At 37.2% G+C, this 26,557-nt stretch overlaps 1 protein-coding gene across 1 annotated transcript in view; it reads right to left on the minus strand.

Moving 5' to 3' along the window:
• LOC104287505 (phosphatidylinositol 3,4,5-trisphosphate-dependent Rac exchanger 2 protein-like) overlaps positions 1-26,557 on the minus strand; it is a gene marked incomplete at its 5' end in the record, with an annotated part of 76,535 nt that overhangs the window by 37,310 nt on the left and 12,668 nt on the right. The window contains 9 exons of the mRNA XM_009886221.1: positions 1,729-1,843; positions 6,618-6,761; positions 8,989-9,091; positions 11,836-12,053; positions 14,724-14,765; positions 20,859-20,987; positions 22,519-22,609; positions 22,947-23,029; positions 24,953-25,047. Of these exons, the coding sequence (XP_009884523.1) occupies positions 1,729-1,843; positions 6,618-6,761; positions 8,989-9,091; positions 11,836-12,053; positions 14,724-14,765; positions 20,859-20,987; positions 22,519-22,609; positions 22,947-23,029; positions 24,953-25,047 (1,020 nt within the window). The remainder of the gene's footprint in view (positions 1-1,728; positions 1,844-6,617; positions 6,762-8,988; positions 9,092-11,835; positions 12,054-14,723; positions 14,766-20,858; positions 20,988-22,518; positions 22,610-22,946; positions 23,030-24,952; positions 25,048-26,557) is intronic.

A 26,557-nucleotide genomic window follows, 5' to 3' on the forward strand; every position in this document is an offset into this window, starting at 1 on the left:
AGTGAATTCCTGAAGCTGTTTGTGCCTCATTTAAGAAATGGGTAGAGTTCACCAGAAAGCAAACAAAAAAAATCAATTACCGAATGTTCTCATCAGACATTAGACAGCTAGAAAAAAATCCAAAATTTTCCTATTCGTGATACTGGACAGAGATACCCATTGTAATTTTTGTTGAATGCTAACTTTTTCACAGTAACTTCTTGCAAAACTAGGCCTTGGAGGTTAGCAACTGATCAGAGCTGTGAGTCACAACACCAAGAGGAACATACCTCATTAGAGCCACAGCGTGAATGGAGGTCCTAACACACTAGGTAAGCAAGGTCAAGGAACACTAGAGCATAAAGTCAGGAAGAATTTCTTTTAAAGATTTTCATGGGGGCTAAATTGGGCCTATTCACAGAAAAAACAGCACAAAAAGTCTTGCCTTGTCCAACTGATAGAAATCTCCTTCCAACACCAGCTGACTTCATCTAGGCCAAATACTGGCATGACTAAAGCTTTGTATAAAACTGATTTATAGCATAAGCATTGTCAAATAAATACTCAGGAGGAACTTCTTTTTTTTCCAAATAGGAACTACTAATACAAGAAGGTGGAAAACAGACTAAATAAACAGTACGTTTGTCATAAACATAGAAGTGCACTGACACAGGTGTCCCAAAAAAATGAAACACACAGTACTCACTGAATACAACTGGCTTTAAAATAATTTTTGCTGTAGTATTGCTTAGATTAAAACAGAATATAGAATCCACTGCTTTGACAACACATTAGAGAAATATTTTTGCAGGATCCATGAAGAAATCCTTCCAAAGACAGAAGTGCGCCAATAGGTGAAGGAACTGGAAAGAGAGACCCTCATTTATCCTCTTTCCCCTTCTCCACTGCCCTTAACCTCTTTTTTTAACTCCTGTTCTCTGCTGCTTTTAAAGGGTGCCTAACAGTTATAGTGAAATGATAGCGTTTCCATCCGATTCAAGATTTTAAAAAGTGAATAGATGTGATTTTCCTGCAGTCCTTTGAACCCTTTTTCATCAACTCATATGTAAATAATTGTACTCAAACAGGTGTTTTTCAAAAATACAGTGAAATGAAAGTGGTCTATGTACACATCTTCGTTATTTTACTTCATGACTAATAGATTATTTTGTATACCAGAAATTCTGTCTTTATGGTGCAATTTCTTAATGAATATTTACTGAAATACAGAGCTGTATAATCTTTACATATATGGGCAAGTATGCACTCCGTAACCCATACCCAAAGCTGATGCAAGCATCCAAATATGTTTATATTCCCAGCAGTATGGTGGGGGGCAGGGGGGAAGATGCTCAGCTTTAAGCAAAACAATGCTATTTTTAAAGTCCTATTCTGTAGAAATTAGGTAAATATGTTATGCAAAATCAGATCAATTTGTTTAGCAATTCTGACCCAGTGATCAGCAATTCTGATCTGTGATCAAGTAGACATTTCCTTTTCTATACGCATTAGTACAACAACCTGGAGGAAATTACAGGTATAGTTTTCATGGGAAAACAATTTTTAAAAAAGTAGCTTAACAGTGCAGAAATCAAAAAGTCAGAACCATGAATCTTGGATCTTATTCTATCATGCACCAAAAAAACCAACCACCATACAACGCACTTCAGTTTAAAAATGTGTCATAGAAAATGAGTTGAAAAGCAGAACTTGGTAAACTAATCTCAGGAATGTTGGTTTATTACCCACCGTAGTTTCTGGTTATACTGCTTGACTTTTTCTAGTGAGGCTGCATTAATCTGAGCTTGAAATTCTTCTACTGAGACACTGTCTCTGTAATAATATCCCTCCATGCTCTCCAATGCTGTGAAAAGAGAAAGGAGAATGGAGAAGAGAAAAATCAGTATTAAATATTTAGTATTCGCCTTCTTTGTAGCTTTGTTCACATGCTAGTGAATTACTTTTTAACCTTGAGGCTGTGACCCCACTGTGGATTGCTGCGCTGTTTCAGTATGTCATCAAATTCATACAGATCTCTAAGATTTCATTTACAAGAAAAATTATATTTCTTGCCTTGTGGAAAATAGAAAGGAGAGCGCTAGTTTGAGTTCCGTTGCTCTAATTAAGGTACTCATGCCCTGTGAATGTAAATGTGGGCTTTAGTTCTGATATATTCTGGAAAAAAAAAAACAAAACCACACTAGAATGAACTAGGGTAGAGGAAAGAAAGGATTAATGTACCAGCTACTTTCATAGAGGGAGACATAATGACTTCTTATGAAGCCCGATTTTGGGAGATGTGGAGCACTTTAACCTCAAGTTATTCCCACTGATAATGTGAATGTAGTCTTCTGGATCAAGTAAAGCAAACTTCTCTGGAGCTCTGAAAGTGCCCTATAAGCTCCTTTCTAGGGATCAGGTAAGTTTCTAAAGTCAAATACTTGACTATATTCACCATTTCATATTCACCATATTCACTTTGCCAAAGCAAGGATGAATATCTTTACAAGAACTCAGGAACTAAACATAGACTTCCATTACAGGAAGGATCATATGTCCTTCTCATACAATTGTTGCACAGAAATTAAAAGGAGAAAAAAATGAATGCACTACCATTCCATTTTGGGATGCTCTTCTGAGCAACAGCTTTCAAAAAAAGAAAGAAAAAAACCCCAAACAAACAAACATTCCCCCAGCCCCTTTAATTTAGAAACTCATGAAAGTTTTACCTTTTCTTTAGCCATGTAAAATCAAGTGTTTGAAAGGCTCTCAAGAAAATTTGGACTGGAAAAATCAAGATCTTCACATTAATCAGTTAACCTTTTTATAACATAAAACACAGGTTCTTGGTGAAATAGTTTTTTGGGGGAGAAGCATTAAAGATTTTACAATTAGGAATATTGCCACTTTAATAATCCATACACATTTTAAGAATTCATCACACTATCAGAAAATGCAAGCAATAAGCAGAGTTCTGATGGAAACATGCTGCTGTCTTACAGCTTCAGCTGCACACAGAATATTAATTCTGCTTGTACTGCTTAATATGACCAGTTAATAAATAATTCATTCATTGTGAAAGAATATGCAAATTGCACTCCTCTTCTGTGCTTTCAGAGTTTGTAATTCTACTTCTGTATGAAAAATATTAAATTTCAACAGTCAGACTTGCTTCCTAACTTCCTTGGTGCTAAGACACACCAGAAAGCCCCCACAAAAATATCCACTGAACTCCATTTATAATAGCATGTCAGTGCAAACAGAGTTGATAATCCGTACTGCTTATTTTATTGGCATAAAGTTGGTTTTATCCAATTAGATTACCCAACCGGGAAACTCAGTCATGTGTCAGGACTGGCTGGAGTACACAGCTCTGTCTCTACAGGCACTGCGGGGACCACGCTCACGGGTGCTGGCAGGGAATCCCACAGCGTGTGCTTTGGCTCTCCCCTTTTTTAAGGGTTTAACATTTTTCTATCTAATACATTTGAAAGCTCTTTTGTAAGGAAGGTTTCCTTACAAACTTGTCGTCTATGGTATTCTTAAATCCAAGTTAGGATATTATGGTCTGAATGCACAGACAACTGAATGGCAAAAAACCCCGGAAGGATGGGTAGGCTCCAAGGGCAGTAGCTAATGGGACATGGTCCCCCGAGGGGCTCATTACAAGCAGAATACCACAGGGATCTACATTGTTCAACATCTTTATCACTGACCTGGAGGAGGTAAGTCAAGTTTGCACCTAATACCGAACAGGGAGAAGCAGTGGATATACTAAAGTGCAGGGCCACCTAGAAAGGGACCTAGACAGGGTGGAGGAATAGGCCAGCAGGAACCTTGTGAAACTGAACAAGGACAAATGTCAAGTCCTGCACCTGGGAAGGTACAGCCTAAAGAGCAGCGCTGCTGAGGACCTCAGGGTCGTGTTAGACAGCAAGGTGAACATGAGCCTGCAGCATTCTCTAGCAATCAAGAAGGCCAAGAGCATCCTAAACTATACTACTATAAGCATGGCCAGTAGACTGAAAGAAGTGCTTGCCCTCACTTTACTCAACACTCATTAGATAGCATATTGAATACTGTGTTTAGTTTTGGGCCCCAGAGTACACGAAAGCTGTTGATCAACTGCAAAGAGTTGAGTAGAGGGCCACCAAGATGGTCATGGGGTGGAGCACATGCTCTGCGAGTAGAGGCTGAGGGACCTGAGCTTGTTCAGCCTGTACAAGTGATGGCTTTGGGGGGGACCAACTAGCCAGGTGCCAGCAGGTCAACAAGAAGACATAGCCAGGCTCTTCACAATGGTGCACGCTGGTAGGACAAGAGGCCATAGACAAATTGAAATAATAGATGCTTCAACTCAATAGAAAGAAAACACTTTTTCACCATTAGGGCAGTCAAGTAGGGGAACAGGTTACCCAACAGGTTATGCAATTTCTGTCCTTGGGTGTTTTCAAGATCCTACTTGAGAAACACCCAAACAACCTGGTATGATGGCACAGCTGACACTGCTATGAGCAGGAAGTTGAAACATCTTGAGGTCCCTTCCAATCTGAATTATTGTAGGATTCTATGAAAAACTAAAAAAATTAAACAACCCTACATAATTAAGAGACTAAGTAGCAATTTTAAATAAATTGAATTTTAATTTTAAATAGAGTGTTTTTTAATTAAGCTTATTTGCTGTTGAGGTCTCAATTCTAACGTAGGAAATGGAGAAATCTGAATGCAAAGAGCAATGCCTCAACATTCTCAGACCCCAGTCCTGCAAATCAGGATCCTTTTGAATGTATACACTTAAGTATATGGTTGCACAAAACTGTCTTAGAAGTGGAGGGATACATAATATAGCCTGGGTAAACATTTAAAAAGTTTTAAAAATTTGTACAGTCCCAATCCTGCAAATATATAGACTTGTGATTTTAGGTATGGAGCTATGCAACACAGAATAGACCAACACAGAGACAAATAGACTGATGTGCACCGACTTGTGCCTTTGATAAAGTATTATAAAAACATGATTTTCTAAATGTTCCATTTGAAAACATCATAAACCATTGTATTTTAGGCAGGAAACAGCTTAGCTCTATTAAGCTTGGGAAGCAAGAATTCACTTCACAGAGGAACTTACAGAAGATTTCTACATTTGTAGCTAATAAAATTCAGTTAAAGACGGGGATCTACTGAGTTTGATGGCAGCTCAACCAAACCTCGTAGGAAAGACGTAAAAAACAGAATCCCAATTCACTCATTAATGAGGGAAAAAAAATAAATTATTTAAACACTAGGATTTAACCTGTTATCCAGGACTTCTTATTCTTGCAGTCTAATGGACTATTTTGGAGAGGGATCCTTGAAAATTAAAGAAATTTGATATGATATAGAAAGAAGAAATCTTCTGTATTAATGAAAATTATTAAGCAGATGTAACACTTGAATGAATCTTTGCCCTTTTTCTTTAGCTAATTACAGAGATGCTTATTGTAAGGCTCAAATATTGTGAGCTTCTGAAAACAGAAAGGGGAAAAAATCTGCAAAATAAATTCTGTAGCACATTGAATCCCCCCTCCCAAAATATATTAAAAAAAAATTAGCATTTCATCTGAGCCAAGGTATTTTCTGTTCTCTTTCATGTGTCTTTTTGTCTACCCTACTGCGATGTGTGTCCTGCTCAGTGTTCTCATTTTCCTCTAGGACCAAAATCAATATGTTCAAAAGAAATCCACTGAAGTCTGTCTTTATTAGTTTGTTTAAAAATCACACTCCCGGGACCTTATTTTTTTTAAAAAAAAAAAAAAATGCGTGTCTTGACTATACAGTAAGTTCAGCTATTTCTTCATGTATCTTACTGTTTGCTATTTCCTTTTACGTCCTCCTTATCTATCAGGGACCAAACCCTCCTCAAAACCTTCATTTGTATGCCTGACTTCTGCCCGCTCCACACAGACCCTTGAAGCCTTTCGCAAGGTACGGAGTACTTTCAGCTCCCTCCGAAATCAAAGGCGGCTCAAGGCAATCAGCACCTCGCATTCACCATTTCAGTGAATCAAATTCCACGCTCCTGATGGCTGTAATGACACTGCAGCTAATGCAGGCTGCCTGCAATTTATGAACAGTCCGAGCATCAGCACCACCATTCATCACTTCGGTAACGTTTACAGTGTCACAACTACAAAAGCCTGAAAACGTTATTTAAGTCTTCATAACATTTTAAAGGGACAGAATTCTCAGGGGATAACAATTTAGTCCTTAAATCTGAAGTAACAGGAAAAGATTAAAACAGCATTTAGAATGCAAAACATTTTAAAAAGCAAGTTGCATGGTCTGACAATTGTCCACTAATGTCTACAAAGAACAAAACAGTATTGATGAAAGAAGATTCATTCTTTGGTGTTGGAATCACACAACAGGTATAAACTTAAAAATGTGTACCCATGCCTCTTTTTTTAATCACAAATCTCAGCATTTCTTAAATTCACACATTCACACATCTTAAATGCCCACATTAAACAACACATTTAAATATAAGCCCTTACAGTTACAAAGGATTTAAAGCAGAGTGAATAAGTAGGGGTTTAAAGAGAGTTAAATATTACGTGAGAGAATTGGCAAGGAAAAAAAAAAATTAAAATTCAAGTTACCTTGTGAAAAAAGTACTGGGTGGATTTTAAACCCCCCTCCATTCTTCAGCCTTTGAGGAAGCTGTTCAAAATGGTAGCTATCAAGGTAGAAGTAAACTTTCAGGGTTTGCCGGCTTCCTTCTGCTTGGTATGTGATTGGTACATCTAAGGATACAGTCAGTGTTACTATTTCACTAAAAGTAATGACACATTCTTTCCCAGAAATTCTTGCACCCAAAATTCACACAGTTAGATAAAAATCACTGCAGACACAAAAATAACAGTTGCAGTAATTTACATTATACGAGGGGTTGCTGTGGTCACTTTTGGCCTATCCATGATCAGGAATTAGATAAACAGAAAAGCACCGTCATCTTTGCCAGCCTGTCAATGGCAGCAAAAATACTATGCAAATAATGTGTTTGACAACATCCTACTTGTATTCCCTGTAAATGTGAAGAAACACCTACGTACAGCACATAGTTTGAAATCACTGGAAGGATACCGTTAGCTATATTTCACATGCCTTCCTCAGGTGCACGAGGTATAAGGTCATTGTGATATACAGAGTCAGATCCTCCTTAGATTTGTGTGCCATAGAACACAAGTAAATATAAAGTAGCTACCAGCATATTCATTAAATTGTTATTAAAAATCAGGACTCAACTGAGAAAACAAATGTACTATGGTAGAATATATAAAACTGTAAGAGCACATTTCATTACACTTTGACAAGCTAAATGTCTTAATACATCAATTGGTGTAGAGTTCAGGGTAAGTAGCAGTATCATTTTGCAGTTACAGTGATTCCCCAACATACCTTGTGTGTATTATGCCAGATGGAATGACCATTAGCAAAAGTTGAAGAAAATTTTCCATTTAGCTAAATCTCTCAGAGGAAGTCAGTTTAACTAAATTTAAGCTTTGTATGTATTTCCTGTTTAAGTATCATTTCCATACATAAGTCTCCCAGTTGAAAACAGTAACAATAAAATTTAGTGATTTGCATTAAGAATATTATTATTTGGTTTTCACACTGCATGCATAAATTATTTTGTATGTAAATGGAAAAGATTCCAAATGAACATTTTTCACTATTTTTGGTAGTAAGACTTTTTTTTCTTTTATCGATTATTCATAATCAAATGGAAAAATCAAATTTGCCCATTCCTTGTCTTCTGTAACCACAGACAGGACGACTGTCAGGATGACTGTGGTGGCAGCACTTAAATCAAAAGGAAATATGGAGTTTATTACAATCCTAGAACACACGGACTTTCCATTTATCTCTGGTTTAGCACAGACACCTCAGCTGGAAGACACAGCAACATCAACAGTTCATGACATAGGCACAGGGTTAACTCCCCATTAGGATGCCCTCCTGTAACTCCAGTTCCATGTTGCTACCTGGCTTGGCAGGGCTTCCTTTTAAAACAAACACTCTGAACAGGATCCTTACTTGAATTATACAGAAATAGATACGGTCTTACATAGGCTAATTGCTACCTGACTACCAGCCCTGTGATAATTAATTCTTTGGAGCATGGGCAGCTTTGTGGAGGAGCTTTGTGTCTTCTGGTTTTGGTTACTGCAGAAGCTCTCTCACGTGTGGTCTCGATCCAGCAAGGGAATTGTTTTAGAAAAGCTTGATGCGAAGCAGACATGCCTTCCTCCTTTCCCAGGGGAGTTATGAGACTTAGGGAAAAACGAGGGCTTTTTGCTCACTAAACAAAGTTCACTGCAAGAAAATCTCTATTGGCTGAAAACATATTAATAAAGGAGTGGCTGAAAATAAGCAAAGCGTCTAAACAGAAGACTGCGAAGAGAGTCCCTCCCTGCAAGTTGGGCGAGTATTGGGAGGAGGGGTTCAGGACCCTGATTGTCTGCACCAGCAGGTCTCAGAGAAAGTTTCTTGCACAATTTAAAGCTATTCTAATAGTGTTTACCATCTCCTTTCAATGAATTCTTCCAAGATCTACTTTGTCTTTCAGATGACAGAATTAAATTGTTTTTGTACTTCTCCATATCATCTCAGTTGCACTTCACTAGTAAGACCTTCAAGGTTATTTTACACTCAACTCTTCAACAACAACTAGATCTTCCAGGGACTTTCCTGATGCAGTCACATACTCCCAATGGAAAATTCAGATAAGCAAACAGTTTTTCCCCCCAAGGTTACTGACGCTGCTAGATAATGATTCTGCATTGTCACTGATGTTAGCTGTATTTCAGGAAAGCTAGGAATATTAGGAGAGCTGCAGATCTACTCATTCTCCATAATCCCAAATTATATAATATTCCCTGTGGGAAGTAATGTTCTAGGAGAGAAAAATGTTAGAAACAGAAAATGTTCAAGAACATTAGAGCCCAAACAATAATAATAATTACTCACTCGCAACTAGTGGTTCTGGCTCTGACTGTCTGAAGTAAAAAGTAACTTTTTCCAAGTCAAACAGTGCAACCAATGTATCTTCTAGCATAGCTTGCTCATCAGCCTAAAAAAGGCAAAAGAAAAAGTGAAATGGTCATTGCAGCCAGATGTTTTCCCCAATCAGAAATAATATGAGAGCAGGACATAAAAGTAACTACCGAATGTTGCACAACATTTCACTAATGCAGTGTATAACCTAATTAACTCCTAGATAATGTAAATATCTTTGTTTCTATTGGCACTTTCCCTTTTATTACCAGTCCAAGATCATTAAAATTAATGTTATTGTTTCACATAGTAAATTAAAAGGCAACTTATAGCTACCATTAATTCTCATGGCTTTTAAGCAAACAATACTGTAATTATTCTTCATGTAAGATACCAGACTTCAAGAGCTTGTCTTGACACTGGGTCTAGCTTGTAAACTAACAGAGGGGAAATGTGAAAAACAAATTATTCTTTCTAAAAATTTTCTTTTAAAAATGCCGTAACGTTAGCATTTCATTTATAAACAACAGATGACAGTTCACCGTGTCCACTCTAAGTACCAATAATTGAACCAGTAGCTCCAAACAAGTACAGTTCATGGTGATCTGCACCTTCATCTACAAAACTCAAGATGCAAATCAAGTATGTAGATATGCCAATATTCTGATTTGCACCCACAGTTCACTCTGTGTACTCCTGAGCTAAAGAGAGAGCTGAAGAGATCCAAACTAATTCACCAAAAAAGCTTCAAGAGGTAAATTGCTAACTTCTCAGGACACTTTACTGAACCTTTAAAAAGGAAAATAGTCATCTACAAGTATGGTTATCTTGAGTTAAATATGCAGAGCAATTACAGCAGAAATCAATAGTCACTTAAAGTAATTCTATTCTTTATACAACCCTCCCCTAGCACCTTAGGTTAGCAAGAGCCAAATGGAAATCTGAGGTGTGCATTTTTCCCTCTCTAAGAACTGAAACAGCAGGAAGGCAAAGAATAATAAATAAGCTGCCTGTAAAATGAGAATAAACTATAGCTTACTGAATTATAGAAAGGAACCCCTGCCCCCATGAATTTCCCTGATCTATATAGTGAAATAGCATTCCCCCTTGTATTTATGAAAAAGCAAAGCTGCTAGAAATATTTTGTCTCCTGGCTCATTTTATGAAGTCTCTATGGACAGAGCAGTTTCATCAGTAGAATAGTCTGAAAACCATTCAGTGATATGGGAAATCTTTGCACAACTGCTCGTTCTTTACTGAACTCTAGCCATAATGAGTATAATTTCCTTCAAATATCCTTGTTTAAAATAACATGGATCATTTGTAAGCAAAATAGTGCTGAGAAGGTATTGAAAAGGTTGCCTTTAAATGCTTTTCCCTCGGTTAACAACAGTTAGACAGAAGAGACTAAATTTAGTTTTATTTTCAATTCCAGAATGCATACTGCTGGTATCTGATTACGTGAAAATTGCTACGAAACACACATTTTCACTGCAAAGGAAATCTCTACAATCTTGAAATAAAAACCAGAAGTGTTCAGTGCTGTAAAGACAACAGTTATTTTGTGCTAACATGACAACTAAGCACATGGAAAAACATAAGACAGGCACCAATTGAATTTACTCTTGAACGCTGAGGACTCCAGCACCAGGACGTGTTGGGGCTGCATGGTGCTAAAAAGCATCCAAGACTCAAGACATGAGCCCAAACTCCCCTGACGGTGCTTTCTTCACATTCTCCTCAAGTGGATAAAGAGCCCTCCCGTTTCTCTCAGGCACTGACTTTACCTGTTTTTAAGCTGCTCACCTCATCCTGACATACCCTGTCCCACACAAGCCCACGTAGGTACCTCAACCACCTGTGAGGTACTTGCTCACACTGGCTCAAGTCAATGCCCTCCAACAATACCACAGACTAATATTTTATGACTGATTTAGAAATACCTTTATTTTTATTGATCTCTTCGCCTCTAAAGTTTATCAGGGCAACTTGTCAGCAATTTGCTGCTGAGATAGACGAGGCAAGGGAAGAACTTCTTGGGTACTAGAAACATCCTGTTATTTGTGTGGATTTTTACACAGTAGGAAGTACCAAATCAGTTACTTTCAGTGAACAACTCCAGAGGTTGAGAAGACTGCCACGGAGCAGACCCCACAGACTGCTTCACAGTTCTTCAGGTTAGCAAGAACCAGTCTAGTGTGAGAAGCAGCTTAAATAGTTGAAGAAGCACTTTGGATAACTGGGGATCAGAGGACTACAAAGCCATGTCCCTTTTTTAATTGTTTCTCAAGCCATGGCTCTTCGCCAGGCCTTGTGAAGAAATAGCAGATTTCCAATTACCCTGACAGGCCACAGGGATTTGCCCTTTGACAGGAACAAAACAAACTAGCATGTCTAGTCCTTCAACTACTACAGACCTATTACTTTTTGGGGAAAGGGTCACAAAATTATCCAAACCAGGTATTGTATTTATCTTGCGCTGCTGCCTATCACAAACTAAAGTTCTGGTTATCACCTAATACTACATTCACTCCTAGGGAACAGCTATGATAGTGGTGGGGAGTCAAGGGTAAACTCACTATCTGCTAACTCAAACATGATACTGTCTTTGTGGAAAACGTAGTTCATAGTTCTCAGACAAACATTTCCCATATCTGTAATTATCTACATCACAAACTTTCCACATAGCAGCTAATTAAGAAACAAGCAAAGCACGAAGGACACAGAAAATCACATTTATAACTAAGGCTGCAGAACCATGCCCCTGGTTCAGGGAACAAACACAGGCTGTGACCAAGTGTGCCACATGAGGAATCTTACCAGATTAGGCGAGAGCAGGGACTGGAAATGAAGGAGAAGACCCGCACTGGCTATCTGTTCCAACCACCTTCTACTGGCCTCCAGCGTCTCCATTTCGTATTCTTTGTTGTTGTCAAACATCTGATTTAAGGCCACCATTAGTTGCTCTGAAAAAGCGCAGACTGTGGCCACTAGGCTCTGACAGAAGACCATGTCTCGCCTCAGTTGTATCTCGCTATCTGTGATAGGTAAAAGCCAAAAGAGGAAAAGCAAAAATGGAGCAGGAGATTAATTAACAGCAAAGGCACTGGGCTAGATTTTTTTTTTGTCTAAAAAACAAGTCATTTTAATGTAAGGTAAATTACAAGTTTACAGCCTAATGTTATATCCCAGTAAATAGCACTCTACGACCAAAACTGCCATTTCCCTCTTTAAAAGGTTATTTTGTAACTCTGAAATTATATAGAAATATTTTTAAAACCTGGAATTTAAATTAGTTCTTCACAAACAATGTATGTTTATCTTGTAGATATTAATGTATGTGCCATCAATTCTATGTACTTTTGATGTTACAAGGTGAAGGATGTGACTCAGATCTCTCTGCCGCAATGTGAGAACCAGCTGGGCACAAAAATATTTACTTTCCACAGGGAAGCAAGGATAGTCAGAAGCTCTCTGCATCATCTCGTCAACTCCACAGCTACCAGCTGGGTAGGGCAGATGAAGACTGCCTGCTGTAAAGTGCACACAGGGCATATAGGAGTGTTGCTCCCAGAACACAATCTATCCAAATACTATATATATACGTGTGTGTGTATATATATATCAATATGACATCTATAAAATAAGCACAGAGCAGTATCACATATCCAGGAAGCAGCAGAGATTTATGGTGTCAGGAAAGTGCAGGACAGGTCCCTAGGTAGAAGTCTGTGGAACCATTAGCAGCTGATTAAAATTAGGGACTAGCAAACCTATCAATTTATTCTGGAGGGCACAGGCATTAGATTAGCTAAAGGTCAAAAGAGTTAGAAAGGGAAATATGTTCTCAATAAAGCACAAAATTGTGGTGATAAATATTCAGTGCTTCCTTCTTCTCTTTTCTGAAGGTCTTCAAGTATTTTTATCACTATGAGCTGTTAGGCAAACATCAATCACAAATGGTACAGGTAGACTTAATCTTTCTCAGAGCAACAGAAGAAGTTTAGGTGATATTGAGGTCTTTCTGAAGCCTAAAATCTTTGTCCTCACTTTTATATTCCTCTGCCTCTAAGAGGCTTAGCTCCTTTTCCACCTTCTCTGTGGAGCTGGCAAGACTTTAGATAATTGGATAAGTCAGCAGAAATAATTCTGTACTCATAAAATTAAAACCGACTTTAAAAATACGGTTTTTTTGGACTCCAAGAATTTCTCAAAGTAACTCCATTCTATCGGTTTTCCTTCTGAGATCTTCTTCAATCTTTTCCTTGACTTGATAATAGTGACCACTCTCTTGCTATCATTTTGATTCCATTTGCCAGCCTCTCAGGATCTCAGGAATGTTTTCCGTAAATGGTCTAATCACTACTGCTTCTGCACTGTGACTCATTGCTTTTTGTTTTGATTATTAAAATTAGCCCCTCTCTCCCTCTCTTTCCAATCTCTCAACTTGTGTAGAATCCAGTACAGACAAAATTTTCACCTTTAAAAGCTCTACCCACCTCCAGCTTCAAAAATCCCACTGGCTTCTCCAGGGTCAAAAACTTTCCAATGTCACAGCAGCGCTCAGGGATTTTGAGCCCAACACACATTCTCTCTCCTTGCTTTGCTCAATTTTATCTCTGTTTGTCTACCAGCAGCTGACTTCCAGTGTCTTCCTCTGTATTGCCTGCTTCTGAAGCAGCCCACTTGTGTCTCCAACACCTAATTTCCAGATCTCATTTAATACTACTTGAAAATCAGATGCTGCATACAAGAGCACTTTGGGCTCTTTTTACAAAAAGATTTTTATACAAAATAAACTACAGAAATCAGGAACTTAAGAAACCATATAAATAGCGAAAACTGCTTTAAAAAAATCAAGTCTGGGGTATTTTCTCAGGTCGGTTCTTGTTTTAAAACATCTGAGGAATTACTAAAAACTTTTATAATATTTGGAAGAAATCTGACAGCAAAGAAATGTTATATTCCCCTTTATAAAACTGCTGTTACGTGTCATAACAAAATCATGAAATAGTAATGCATTCATATAGTGCTGCAAGATGGTTAAAATAATCAGCTTTTACAATCAAACGTAACTGCCTACTCGAACACTCACACACCTACAAATGGTAGAGAATCTCCAGCCGTAAGTATTATTTTCTAAATACTGTTTTACCGACATTTATTTTGCAGACACACATGCCTATTTCGTGTATTTGAAGCTATATGGGGTGATTGTAGTGTAATACACAGAATAATCAGACCCCTTCCAAAAATGAAGGACTTAAAAAAAGGCATTCTCTAAAAAAAAATAAAAGGAAAGGTATGGGTTAAAATAGTAAGGTAAGTACGGAAATAGATGGGAATGAAGAGAGAGAAAAAAATAGCAAATAGGAAAGCACCAAAAAGAAGAAAGACAGCAGAGACACTGTGCACAAGCTCAGTGATTTAGTAGTTACTTCATCAACCAAGATCCAAAGTAAATGACCAGAGAAGGTATTTTGCATTAAAAAAAATGAATGGGCAACATTTGTTAGAAATGTCTTTGGAACTGTCGTGTTCTTCAGGAATCCTCACTGTAAACACACGGGTAAAGTTGTTGATTATCAGGTTATCATCTCTGAGATTTTTCCCCTTTCTCTAAACAAAGTATTTTGTTAAAAAGCAAAAAAAAAATATCTGAAGCCATCCACGTTCATTTCCCCCACTCCCCAAAAAAGCAAAATTACCTGTGTACTCAAGAAGCGCCAAGAGTATTCGTGCCTTCACCTCTTAAAGAAAAAAGAAAATATATTGAGGTCACAGTTAAAAGTGGTTTCACCAACATAATAATGCATTTGCAGCTTCTCATTTTACACCATCTTAACTCCAACTTCTTCTGTAGGCAAATCCTGATTTATACCTACAAAACAGTAATGAGTCTCAACTTCACTTAATTTTACATACAGCTTGATAAAAAACATACTAATCAAAAGCACCAAAGCTGAGATCGGCACATGAAGAGGCAGCTGCGATCTCAGAGTACATGTGCAACAGCTGCACAGTGCAAGTCCACAGTCTTAAAACTTTGAAAAACAAGACCAGTTTTCACTGATTCCCACACTACCCCAACTCCTTCTTTTTTCTTCTCCCTCTCTTGTGCCATACTTAGAAATCTCAAATTATCCTCATTTTAATGTATACCAAAGCATCCAGGAAAAATACAACAGCATTTTCACTTTATTCTCAGCCTTCAGGATTTTATTTTTGCTTCAAACATTTATTTTCACTTAACAATCTATGAAGTAAAAAAGTACAGATTAAAAAAAGTCTTAATTTACAGGCAAAAATTTTGTTTTATATCTCTTTACACGTTTTTTTTCCCCCCTTTGTTTCTTTTTTTCTTTGGGGGTGGGGGTGTTCCCAAAGTTTGCAGGATGAAGGAAGTGATTATTCCCCTCTACCACGTACCAGAGCACAAATTTAAATGCATCAATCACCACTGCAAGGAACAGGCAGATTAAAAAACTGACATAATCTCAGAGAGTGTCAAACATTCAGCACATCAGCTGTCCTACAGTAACTGCCTGTATGAACACACTGCTACTTCACACGCTTTTGCATCTTTCCAAACTTTCCGTCGTACACCCAATTTTCTGTTTAGTCCTAGTCCAAACCCTGCTCAATGGACTAGCAGAGCTGCTATGGGATATATGAACAATAGGACAATTTGGGAATATGTTGCCCCCTACTAAAACTAACATAATAGGTTTGAAATTTGAATTGTTTAATTTTTGTATACAACTCAGGTGATGGAACTGACACTGGAGCTGACTGTATCAACAGCACAGTCTGGATTCTCTGTGTACTTGAATATATCTATGAAAAGCTAGAATCTTCCCCAAGGGTGACTATGCTTAAAAAAGGAGAAAACCTTTCAAGCCTGATCTTTATCTGTGCTGTACACATATTGCAAAAAGAACTGGCAGTGCCTACACTTCTGAAATGCATGCCCACGGTATCTCAAATGCAAGCATCAAAACACTCAAAATTACTGATTATTCTTGAAAACTGCCTGGTCTTTGCCTTAGCCTTCTGTCTTTTGAAAAAAAAAAAAAAAAACCCACAACAAAAACACCAAACCTGCAGACATTAATAATTTGGCATCTTGGAGTCTGAACATAGCTTAGTAACTGAAAATACAACATCGGGAAATGCAGCTTTTATCTGAAGAACTCAGACACACTGAAGCTATTACTTGCAGCTTGCTTTATATGAGATTTGTTGAATCTCTGAATTCAAAAGCATTAGAGGTATCTATAAATAATGATTTCCTGCTTATGGGAAGATTACAGGACACTGCAACTCTCCTTTATCATTGCTATAAGTCTTCTGTGTTTCAAAATATACCCACAGGCAAGAGAGTATTTTTAGGCTTTTTGTATAAGCCGAGACTTACCTGGCGTTAGGAGAGAACATTGGATGTCAACCATTTGCTTTTCAACAAATTCCAAATGCTATGGAAGTTTTCACCTCTTCTTGCTACATGGCATACAGAGAGGAGTAACTCCTTAGCAACTTCTCTTTAGATCATATGATTTGTAATGCAGGATGACTTCAACTTCTTTTATTCTTTAATTCTTTTGTATTTTTTTTTTCCTGTTATGATATTCTGATCTTTGCCAGTAAAGGGCAGATTTTATTTTTATTTTGTTTCTGACATCTGAAAATATTTTTGAAATAAGACTAAGATTTGTACTGCATATATTATGATTTAAGTTGAAATACATTTTTATGCCTTTAATGACTGAAAGGCTCCTTCACTCCTCATCCTAATTTAAATTAAAATACATGTGGACTTTCTCAAGTGCATAGTACTTCCTGTTTAAACTCGAAATTATTGTGCTAGCAATACAACTGCGCTTCCTTATGCAGTTATGTGGCTAGCTGACTAGAAATTTGACTTGTCCTGAAACAACTCTTCTTTCAAGCAAAAAATCTTACCTTTTTTTTCCTTTGGGAAAAAGCAACTACAGAAATTTCTATTCGTCTTTGCTCTCTTTACACCTTTGTACTGTTATGCTGGCCAGTTTTGGTTTTGCTTTCCTTCTGAAGCATCCCTTTCCTCCCATAAATCTTGTTGATATTCCCAATTCTCACATTAATATCTCGCGTACATCCAAAATTCTGTACCTACGTTAGTTTTTCTCTTTACAGCGACCACTGAATTCCTGCCCTGACTGGTGCTGTCTCCTGCACCGAACTCAAGCACTCCATCTTCAAAGATCTGCCTCTGCTAATAACTTGTCTTTATCTTTATTGGTTTAACAATTTAGTAGGCTCAGTCACTCCAAGAAATAACTTTCATCTTTGCTTTAGTTACACAGCTCCAGATAAATCCTCCTAGAATCTATACACTATTTCAGAGAACTCTTCAATTCTATCAACTTGATTAGCCTTCTAGTGCTGCCTTTTACTGTAACTATAGAAAACTTTTTTCTCTAATGATATGGTAGGACAAATTAAATGAGACAAAGCAATCTCCACATATGTTCTAAATTTACTGTCAAGAAAGGTTTGGTTGTTTTTTTCCTTTTTTTTTTTAATCTGTGCAAACCTTCATAGATTTTATTTTTTTTTTTTTTTAGAAATTGTTCTCCCAATTCCAATACTAATAAACAGAAAACTGACAGACCAGAACGATCATCCTCAAGGCATTCTGATTTTTCCCATTTCTTCATCCTTATTAAACAAAGTAAATAAAAAGAATCCTAAGATCTAGGACTTAATACGTTTCATTTTTGTGGGGCTCCCATGTCTCCTTCTGCTTTAAAGCACTAATCGGTCTAATCTAATACGTCTTCTACAATGCTACAGAACAATAAGTAACAAATTGTGATTTTTTATGAAAATAAAAATGAGTCAGTTTTCAATAAGGAGATGCATTTACTGAAAGCATTCATCCTTACTTTAGCATTCATCAACAATGGTTAAATATGTTTATAACAGCTGGAGGTTTTAATTACAATTATTTTTTTTCTGCATGGTGAACAAAGTTGTGTCTGTGGTCTCCTTTGACTACTTCCTCTAGAACCTGCTAGAAGAGACAAATATATCTACTTTCCTCAGTTATTAAAACACTGCTTTTTACTTATAACCAAACATGAAGATTCTTCTAGAACCCCAAGATTTTGTTCAACTTGTTCTCATAATCCCAACTAAACCAGTCAAATTAGGGACATCTTTTGTTTTTTCAGAATCAAGCAAGGAAGAGGGAAAACGGGAAGGTAAATCGCTGTACTACATGGTAAGTTTTCATCCAGAAATAGCTAAGGGCAGTCCTAGTGGTTCTTCTAGGTACCCTGACCACTTGTGAACACAATGCATAACGGCAAGATTGGAAATGAGAAAACAAGAAATGAAGGTATGAAGGGAAAATTTAGCTGCTAAAGCACTATTAACCCTGCTTCATGCTCATCTGATTTCAGTTAGATCCAGCTGCTGGTTGTGTCTCAAGTTTAATTTATACAGGCCTAAGCCCGTCTAAATCACAGCAGTCTCCCAAAACCACCCAAGAGGCACATTTCTGCCATGAATCTTTTCAACACTAAATTACATATACCTGTCCAGACATGTCTTGGAAACTAATTCTTGAGAAGCACTTCTTCCCTTCTGCTCTCTTATTTCTCCATGCTATTTGTGCCAACGAAGCCACAAGAACCTAGGCTTTCGGGTATCCTTCACATCACACCAACTCCTTGGTCCCACAGGTAAATCAAAATTATGATGAAGATGTAGATCATGATTCTGCAGAGTACTTCTCAGGAACCAGTATTAGTGACACCAGTTTGGGGGGCAGGGGGTGGAATAGGAATCAAATTAAAGAAAAAAAAAAAAAAACCACAACAAAAGAATAGAAGGATGTAAAGACTGATGGTGAATAATCAACCTAAGATGATAAATTTACATGTAAACCCATGTATTTGATTAAGAAGATGGCATAGAAGCCAGTTGTTGGAAATCTCTGACAAAAGCTCAGATGCCGTGGATGGAAAGTGAAAGCCAAGAATATTTAAAATGAGCAGACAACTTCTGAGACACAGTGGTGAGAGAAGGTAAGGAACAGTGTGTGCTCTTCTTGAACAGCACAAGAGTAATTCCTTTTATATTTAGCTCTCTGACCGTGCACCATTCACAAGCATGACAGTTGCAATGTAGTCAGTTACTTTATCAACAGAGAAAACCTTCTTTAATCCTGATTTCTAAAAACACTAGAAAATGCCAACGGTTTTATTGTTCTGCAAACATCAAGATACCTTCTGGTAAATATCACCATTACATTAGAGTAGCATTGTGAAAAGATAAGTTTTGTATTATAGAGAGGCAGAAAGTCATTTGGACCTTGCTGAACTGAAATTTTGTGGTAGATTTAAAACCAAATTTATCTGTATAACCTCAGCTCAATATTAAGGGTATATGACCAATGTTGAAATGGGTTAAGTCTATTAATTCTATTTATGGGCACACAAGTTATGTGAAAATGGTCTGTTAGGCTTGGCTTCAGAAGGGGAGGCAATGAAGGACCATTAAAGACACATTTCCATTCCTCCTGAAAGAGGAATGTGAAAGAAACCATAATAATACTTGAATATAATTTGGTTTAGGCTGAAGATAGAACTGTAGAAAAAAAATCCAAAAAAATGTATTCATTTTTCACTCAGGGACAGCCACCATTAAACTAAAAGAAGTACTCTTAGTATTGGAGAGTCAACCCACTGTGATTGACTCCAAAACCAGGAGATGTTTTTGTGGTTGTTTTTATAATTTTCTAACCCAGGGTCTGAAAATATGATTGTATCTGAAATGAAAAATAACAAGAGTCAGAAGAGGAGGAAGAACAGTTTGTTTGGTTTGGCCGGTTGGATTTTGGAGGTTTATCTTAATAAAACTTATCAGAAAGTTCTTTTCCAGTGATCTGAAATTTAGCAGTTTCTTTATGGAACACCATGAAAATCAGGCAACAAAACAAAAAAAGCCAAACACACACACAAATCGTTTAAAGCTAGACCTGACACACGTTTTTGTTCTCACGTAGACTCCTAGTGCAAGTAGTTTTATAAAAATAATTTTGCTAATTATTTCTGTTTCTTTATCAAACAGCACAGGAAATAAAGCAGAAGCTACAGCAAAGATTATCGGGAGAGGAAATCCCAGTTACTTTCTTATGAAGCCAAGGGAGATAGCAGAAGACCCAGCTCACATTGTCACCTGGTGGTGAAGAGCAGCAGAGTATTAGGTAGCTTTTAGACAGACGTGGAGGAGGAAAAGCAATAGTATCAGTTGTGATGGAGTAAGTGAAAACCAATAGCTAAGATTTGGTTTCATGGCAGAAGAGGGAGCATGATTTTAGAGGGATAATGATTTCAGATCAGTGACAGATATGAGCAAGACATAGGACAAAAGTTGTCCTGCAGAGTCTTCATCTTTCCATTTAAGATGGTAGAAAAAAGGGAGTTTAATTTCAAGGAAAGCCCCATTTTGGTGTGTCAGTCCCATGAAGATCAGTCAAACCCAGCGGACTTCTGTTGCAACTAAAATAACATAGCATATGCAACATATGGTTCATTTGTTTTCACTTGTCAGAAAAGACAATTTTCTTTTCATTATCTGAAGCCAATAGGGTGAGCCTGAAACAGCTGAGATACTCCACTAACCTTCTAAGAACACAAAAAAGTCCTGAAATTCAGGCATTTCCCATAGACTACACTGCGTACAGCAAACATTGCCTAGCAGCAACATGAAGCAGTTGTATCTTTCCCCTTCCCTTCCCCAGGAACTCTATCATTAACAAAGTGTTTATTTATGGTCATGTTGTTCTTACTAACCTTCAACAAATTTTCTGATATTCTGGGCAAGACTCCGGACGCTGCTGGGGAGGTTCCAAGGGTCTTGCTTGATGTGGAGTCGTAGCCTCTTTGGACAGTTAAGCTTCGGTTCCATTTCCTTCTGAAATTCTAAGCGAGGACAAAAATAATATTTTTCTGCTTAAACCTCTTGAGAAAGTCACATTAAGACATTATTTCTTCCTAAATGTTTTCACAGCTCAAGGAAGTGTAAACTTATTTAACTCTAGTTAAATCTAGGGTGACAGGTCTAACAATCATGTAAGCTCCCTACTTTCGTCAAAGGAGAGAGAGAGCAGCATTCCTAAACAAGACTCTTTCTGAACCAGGTACATAAGATAGAAGGTGCCTGTCTCCATGGAGGAAACAGGTCCCTGGAACTTTTAGAGGCAAAATTAATTAAATCAGGAAATTAAACTTAAAACAAAATTACTTATTGCTTAACCTAGTCTATCTTTCAAATCACTGAAGTACTTCTTGTACGGTTCATGAAGATGGTGCAGATCAAGAATAAAATATCTGACTTGGCCACATCTTGTGTCCAACTGAACATTTATTATACCACTGAAAGGATAACATTTTGCTGTGTGAGCCTGCCAGATACTCAGTCTGAAAAACTGAGAAACACAGAACAGAAATGCTCTAAGTTCATCCCCATTATCTTGTTCTCAAAATAGGAAATAAAATTAAAAAATAAAACAAAACAAAACAAAACCAAAAGAGGTTATGCAGTCTTCCATGCAAATTCAGTGAGGGGGAAGTACTTCAGGTTTTGTAAAACCAGATAATTAGTGTACAGTAATTATGCTCAGTTGACTTCAGTAGGATTTTGGTGATTTATAAAAGCCAGAGATCTACCCTCTGGCCATCTAAAATCAGTTTTCTTTACAAAAAAACCCCACATACGCAGGATCAATAAAATCATAATCAAATGTATTAGAGACATTGATACAACCTTCAGACTCCAACTGAACTTTTTTTCCCCTCCTTTTTTTGTTTTTTAATCTCAGTTCACTGAAAGAAGTCCTTGGCATTTTTCATCACAGTCTTATGGCTACCACCAGATACCTATTTATCCACTTAGACTTAAACAACTATGTGAGTGTTAGCAGAGTATCTGACTTTACATACAGGATTTTTTTTAAAACAACTGATAATACTTATATAAGCATATATTTGCCATAAATATTACTGTGACTAGATATCTGCAAATTACTTATAAATCAACTTCACAAATAATATATCTACAAAAAATAACAAAAATCTGTCATTGGTAACAAAATAGATCAGAAATGGCTTCAGTAGTTGAGACAAAAAAATAATAAAAACACCTGCAATATACAAAACCTGTTTCTTGCTTCAAAAACTGCAGCAATTCTATAGTCAGTTCAGAGTCTGCAATTTAAAGCTGACTTCCCAACAAACTTGAAATTCTTTCATACATTGTGCAACAAAAGTGTAAGAAGCAGGTTTTCAACTAAGAATAAGACCTACGTAACAAGTACTTCAACAATCAATTATTGCAGAACATGCCAAGATTAGGCAAAATCAGTTCTTTAATACCCAGCTCCAGGAGCAGACAGCCATATCCATGTACCCTTTAAGCTGCCTTTTGATTCTCACAGATAGAATTAAATGTTACCTTGGAGGCCTCGACCTGGTGTAAAGTATTTTGTCTGCTCAAAGGCCCTCATCACAGCTGGTCCTTTCAGAAGATTGACAATTGAATCAACCTGTTGGGATCAAGGTTGTGTGAGAAAGATGTTTTTTACAGCAACAATTAGAAATGCTTTCTTTAAGAAATCTGGATTACAGAAAAGCAGCTTTCGATTCTTTCTTATCTAATGGCACTAGTTAAAGTAACAAGCTAGGGAATGTCAGACTAAATCTACGGATCTGTTTAACTTGCAGTTTTGAACTATTTACAGAAAACTGAAGGAGAATGAGTAAATACATACCATCCCAGTAAACAGAGGAAAGCAAAAGTAAAAAGAAAAAGAAGTATTTGCTAAAGCCATCTTTGCTCAATCATGGACATTAGTATCAAAGCCAAGAAAAATAATCTCATACTTGACCAAAAAGATGCTCCAAACAGCTATGGAGCTTGTCCTGTTTATCATGGGAGATTCGAACACTTATGGGAAGCTCATCGCCTGAAAAATATTTTTAAACAAATTGTTTAGAAGTTTCAGCATATTTTCCAGAATCTTTGTATCTTAGATCATCTGCTTTGCACATAGACTGATACTTAGGCTTTCAGGATTATAGGAACTGTTGTCCCTATGTATTTTGCATTTAGTAGTCACTCGGTAACAGAAATGGTTCTTAGAGAAAGGACCATGTTCAAAACCCAACTGGACATGGTCCTGGACAACCTGCTCAAGCAGGGGATGGGACTAGACTGGATGATCTCAACAGGTCCCTTCAAACCTCAGTCATTCTGTGACCAGAACACATGATTCTTCTATGCTGGAGAACACCAGACTAAATGGCTAAGGAGTGTGAACATAACATAGCAGACCAAAAAGTCACTGAAATGCATTCACCATAAAATTTTTGTAGGGACTCTACAGACCAATCACAATCTTAATGTACTTACTAATTAAATGGCTTTGAGATTTTAGTAATTCAACAAAAATACAGCGTCCAAATCCTGTACTTGATATGAAGCTTTTAGTAGTACACACCACATCATTTCCTAAGAGAGTACAAAGGAGAAGGACCCTCCTAGGTCACTGCCCTCAAGTCACTCGCTCTCTCAGACAACGGGTGATGCAACTTGAACTCTTTCAAAAGCTGTGAAAAATTGAGCTTAAAACTGTTTTTCCTCCTTGCTGTTGCAGTGACAGATAAGAAGTCGCTACTTGATAATTTATAACCCAAATTTATTCATGGTCAATCTAGACTCATTTTTCTTATGTCAGTGAAACACTTAAATAGCACTTTTCTCTCCTTGATTTTTTTTTTTAGCTCCTTTAGATGTCCTTACAGCCAGTAGTTATAACCCTTCACAGGATTTTAATTGCAACAGATGCAGTACAGTGTCAAAGACCCCTGATCTGGAGTTAACCAGGTTAGCTTTGGAACTAGGAGGAAATTAAGTTGTCAGGAGACGAGCAGCACTGAGCAGCAGTATTTATCAGTTTGAACACTGCTTGGATAGACATATTTTTTTAGGCACCTCAGTTGGTACTTCAGCTTGATGCTGAACAAGCGCGTATGAGCCTGTTTATATCTTAAGTTGAAGATACAGACCCTGGGTCTCCTCTTTTTTTAACAGCTCTTTACGTCCTTCATCTTTTCCTCTGCATCTGCTCAGCTCTAAGTATGTATCGCTTCTGGAAAGCGGCTGCCTAGAATTGCATTATTCACAAGGTATCTCAGATACCTTGCATAATGTCTTTCCTACTTTCCTGTCCCAGCTGAAAATACAACCAGCAATAAAATTTGCCTTCTCCATGGCCAAGTCTCACTGGTTGCTCATATTCAACTAATATGCCCAGTTCTCTCTTTTCCTAAATCATTCTCAAATGATGAACTCCCAGCTTAGAGCAAATATTTTTTATTATTAGTCCCTGAGCAAATGACCTTGTACTCCACGCAGTTAAATCCCATCTCACTCCTATTAGCAGCTGCATTTATTTAAATTCAATTTGTCATGGCATAAACAAGAATGTGCTTCTATGTGGTCTCACATTCCTTCCTACAAACATACACAGCCGTATCCTGCCGTCCGGGTGCTGACGCGGGCTGGGAGAGCATTCCACACTCACCTAAAATGCTCCTTAGTCTGTGCACTGTCAAGGTCAAGGCATCAAAGTGGTTAAAAGTAGTAAGTCTAAGAGCTCTTAACTAATTCAGTCTATTCACAGAGATGCTGGAATGTTGGCTCTCTTTCACATAAGGACTCTTTAAGTGCACCACCAGCTAGGCAGAAGCAAAATGATAATGCTTCTCTTACCAAGGAGGACGTAATTTTTAAAACAAAACCAACAAAACTGCCAGGCAAATGAAAAGCATAAAAACTGAATAAAAGGAACAGAAGACAGATTAATAGCTGACTTTTCTAAACATACCTGAATCCATTTCATCACTGTGAAAATAAGAGCTGCACTGACTGCTACAAATGCTGGTGAATGAGGCAATGGAGTTCCTATTGCTGTTGCAATCGCTTGAAAAAAACCAAACAAACACAAAACAAACAAAAAAAGAAATAAAGTCACGTCCATTAACACAGGCTCTGTATCACATTTATGGAAATTCTTTCCCCTTTCCCCTTTTAAATTTAACAATGAGCTAGTCTGTACAATTCTTTATCAACAATAAAATTCCTATACTTAGGCTATCATATAATTTGCAATCCTGGTAGGACTTAGAGGACCAGATTTTCAAAACAGATGATTCAATTGTCTCCCTTCACCTTGCATGTGAACAAGTACTTGCAGAATGATAATATACGCTTTCAATACAAAACAACCAACTTTTCTTACATGACTGACACTTTTTGAAACTGGGGCCTCAAATGTTTTAGTAACTCCACATTTATATTCTGTACTCCTAGTCCATAGCTACTACAAATGAAGAAATACTCTGGTTTATGACTTGCAAACTCGAGTCCATAATGGGTTTAGAAGAGATTTGATCCATTTGAGTAGCAGCAAAACTCAAATTACAAACTATTTTTTTGCTGCCAGCCAAAATCTAGCTTATGATCCCATCTCTTCCAGCTGTTCATTTCATTAGAGATGTATAGACATCTACATCTGTGACTTCAGTGAAAACTTCTGTGCATACAAAATGTCACCCACACTGGTCTAGTAAGGACATTTGGGGATTGAAATGTGTTGGGGTTTTATTTCTCTGCTCTTTTCTCTCAAAAATAAATTGTTCCATACAGAAAATAGATGGAGAACATACCTACTTATACAGCATAAACAGAGTAAAACATAGCCTTTTGTACTAAAAATCCTATGAATACAAATTTGAATTCAAAGTCTTCAGAGTCGCTTAGCCACACGAAGATAATTTAGTTTCAAAGCACGATACGCTTAAGTAATTATCCAGCAGAGGGAGTCTTAAAAACCCAAGTGAATATAAGATAATGCAGAAGTGTACCTAAAGGATATTTATATATAAGAATCTGGGTTTGGTTTTATGAATTTGGTGTACCCACTCACAAAGATATAAATATCTATATTTTATATATAACACTGCAATTATACACGTACCCATGTGCTCCCTACTTGTTTTCTTTGTTTTTGTAAATACAGAAGTGATCTTTTACTAGTTTTAGCGTACTGACTCACGTTTCCTGGCTAAGCAATACGTTTTGGACCCGTAGCCAATCAGGTAAGTGAATGGGGAAAACTTTTAAATGAAGCAATATGATATAATTACAATCATATGCATTAAGTAGATGAAAAGACATCAGTAACAACATGTTCCTAACAGAGGGTGAACAGTCCCAAGGAGTATTAAGAATTTCTGGCTAGATATTAAGAAATGTTTTCTAGCTAACTCTATTCACTTATTAAAGTCTCCAAAGGGAAGATGAAGGTTATTTAAAACTGGATTGTGCAAAGTATGAGAAAATAAAACACAGGAAAATTGGGAACAGATTAGCTATATCGTTCTGCATTTTTATTATGTTGTATCGCAAGGTTTAGAATGAGACCCTACAA

This window comes from Charadrius vociferus, unplaced genomic scaffold (assembly GCF_000708025.1).
Source record: "Charadrius vociferus isolate BGI_N301 unplaced genomic scaffold, ASM70802v2 scaffold885, whole genome shotgun sequence".
Taxonomy (NCBI): Eukaryota; Metazoa; Chordata; class Aves; order Charadriiformes; family Charadriidae; genus Charadrius; species Charadrius vociferus.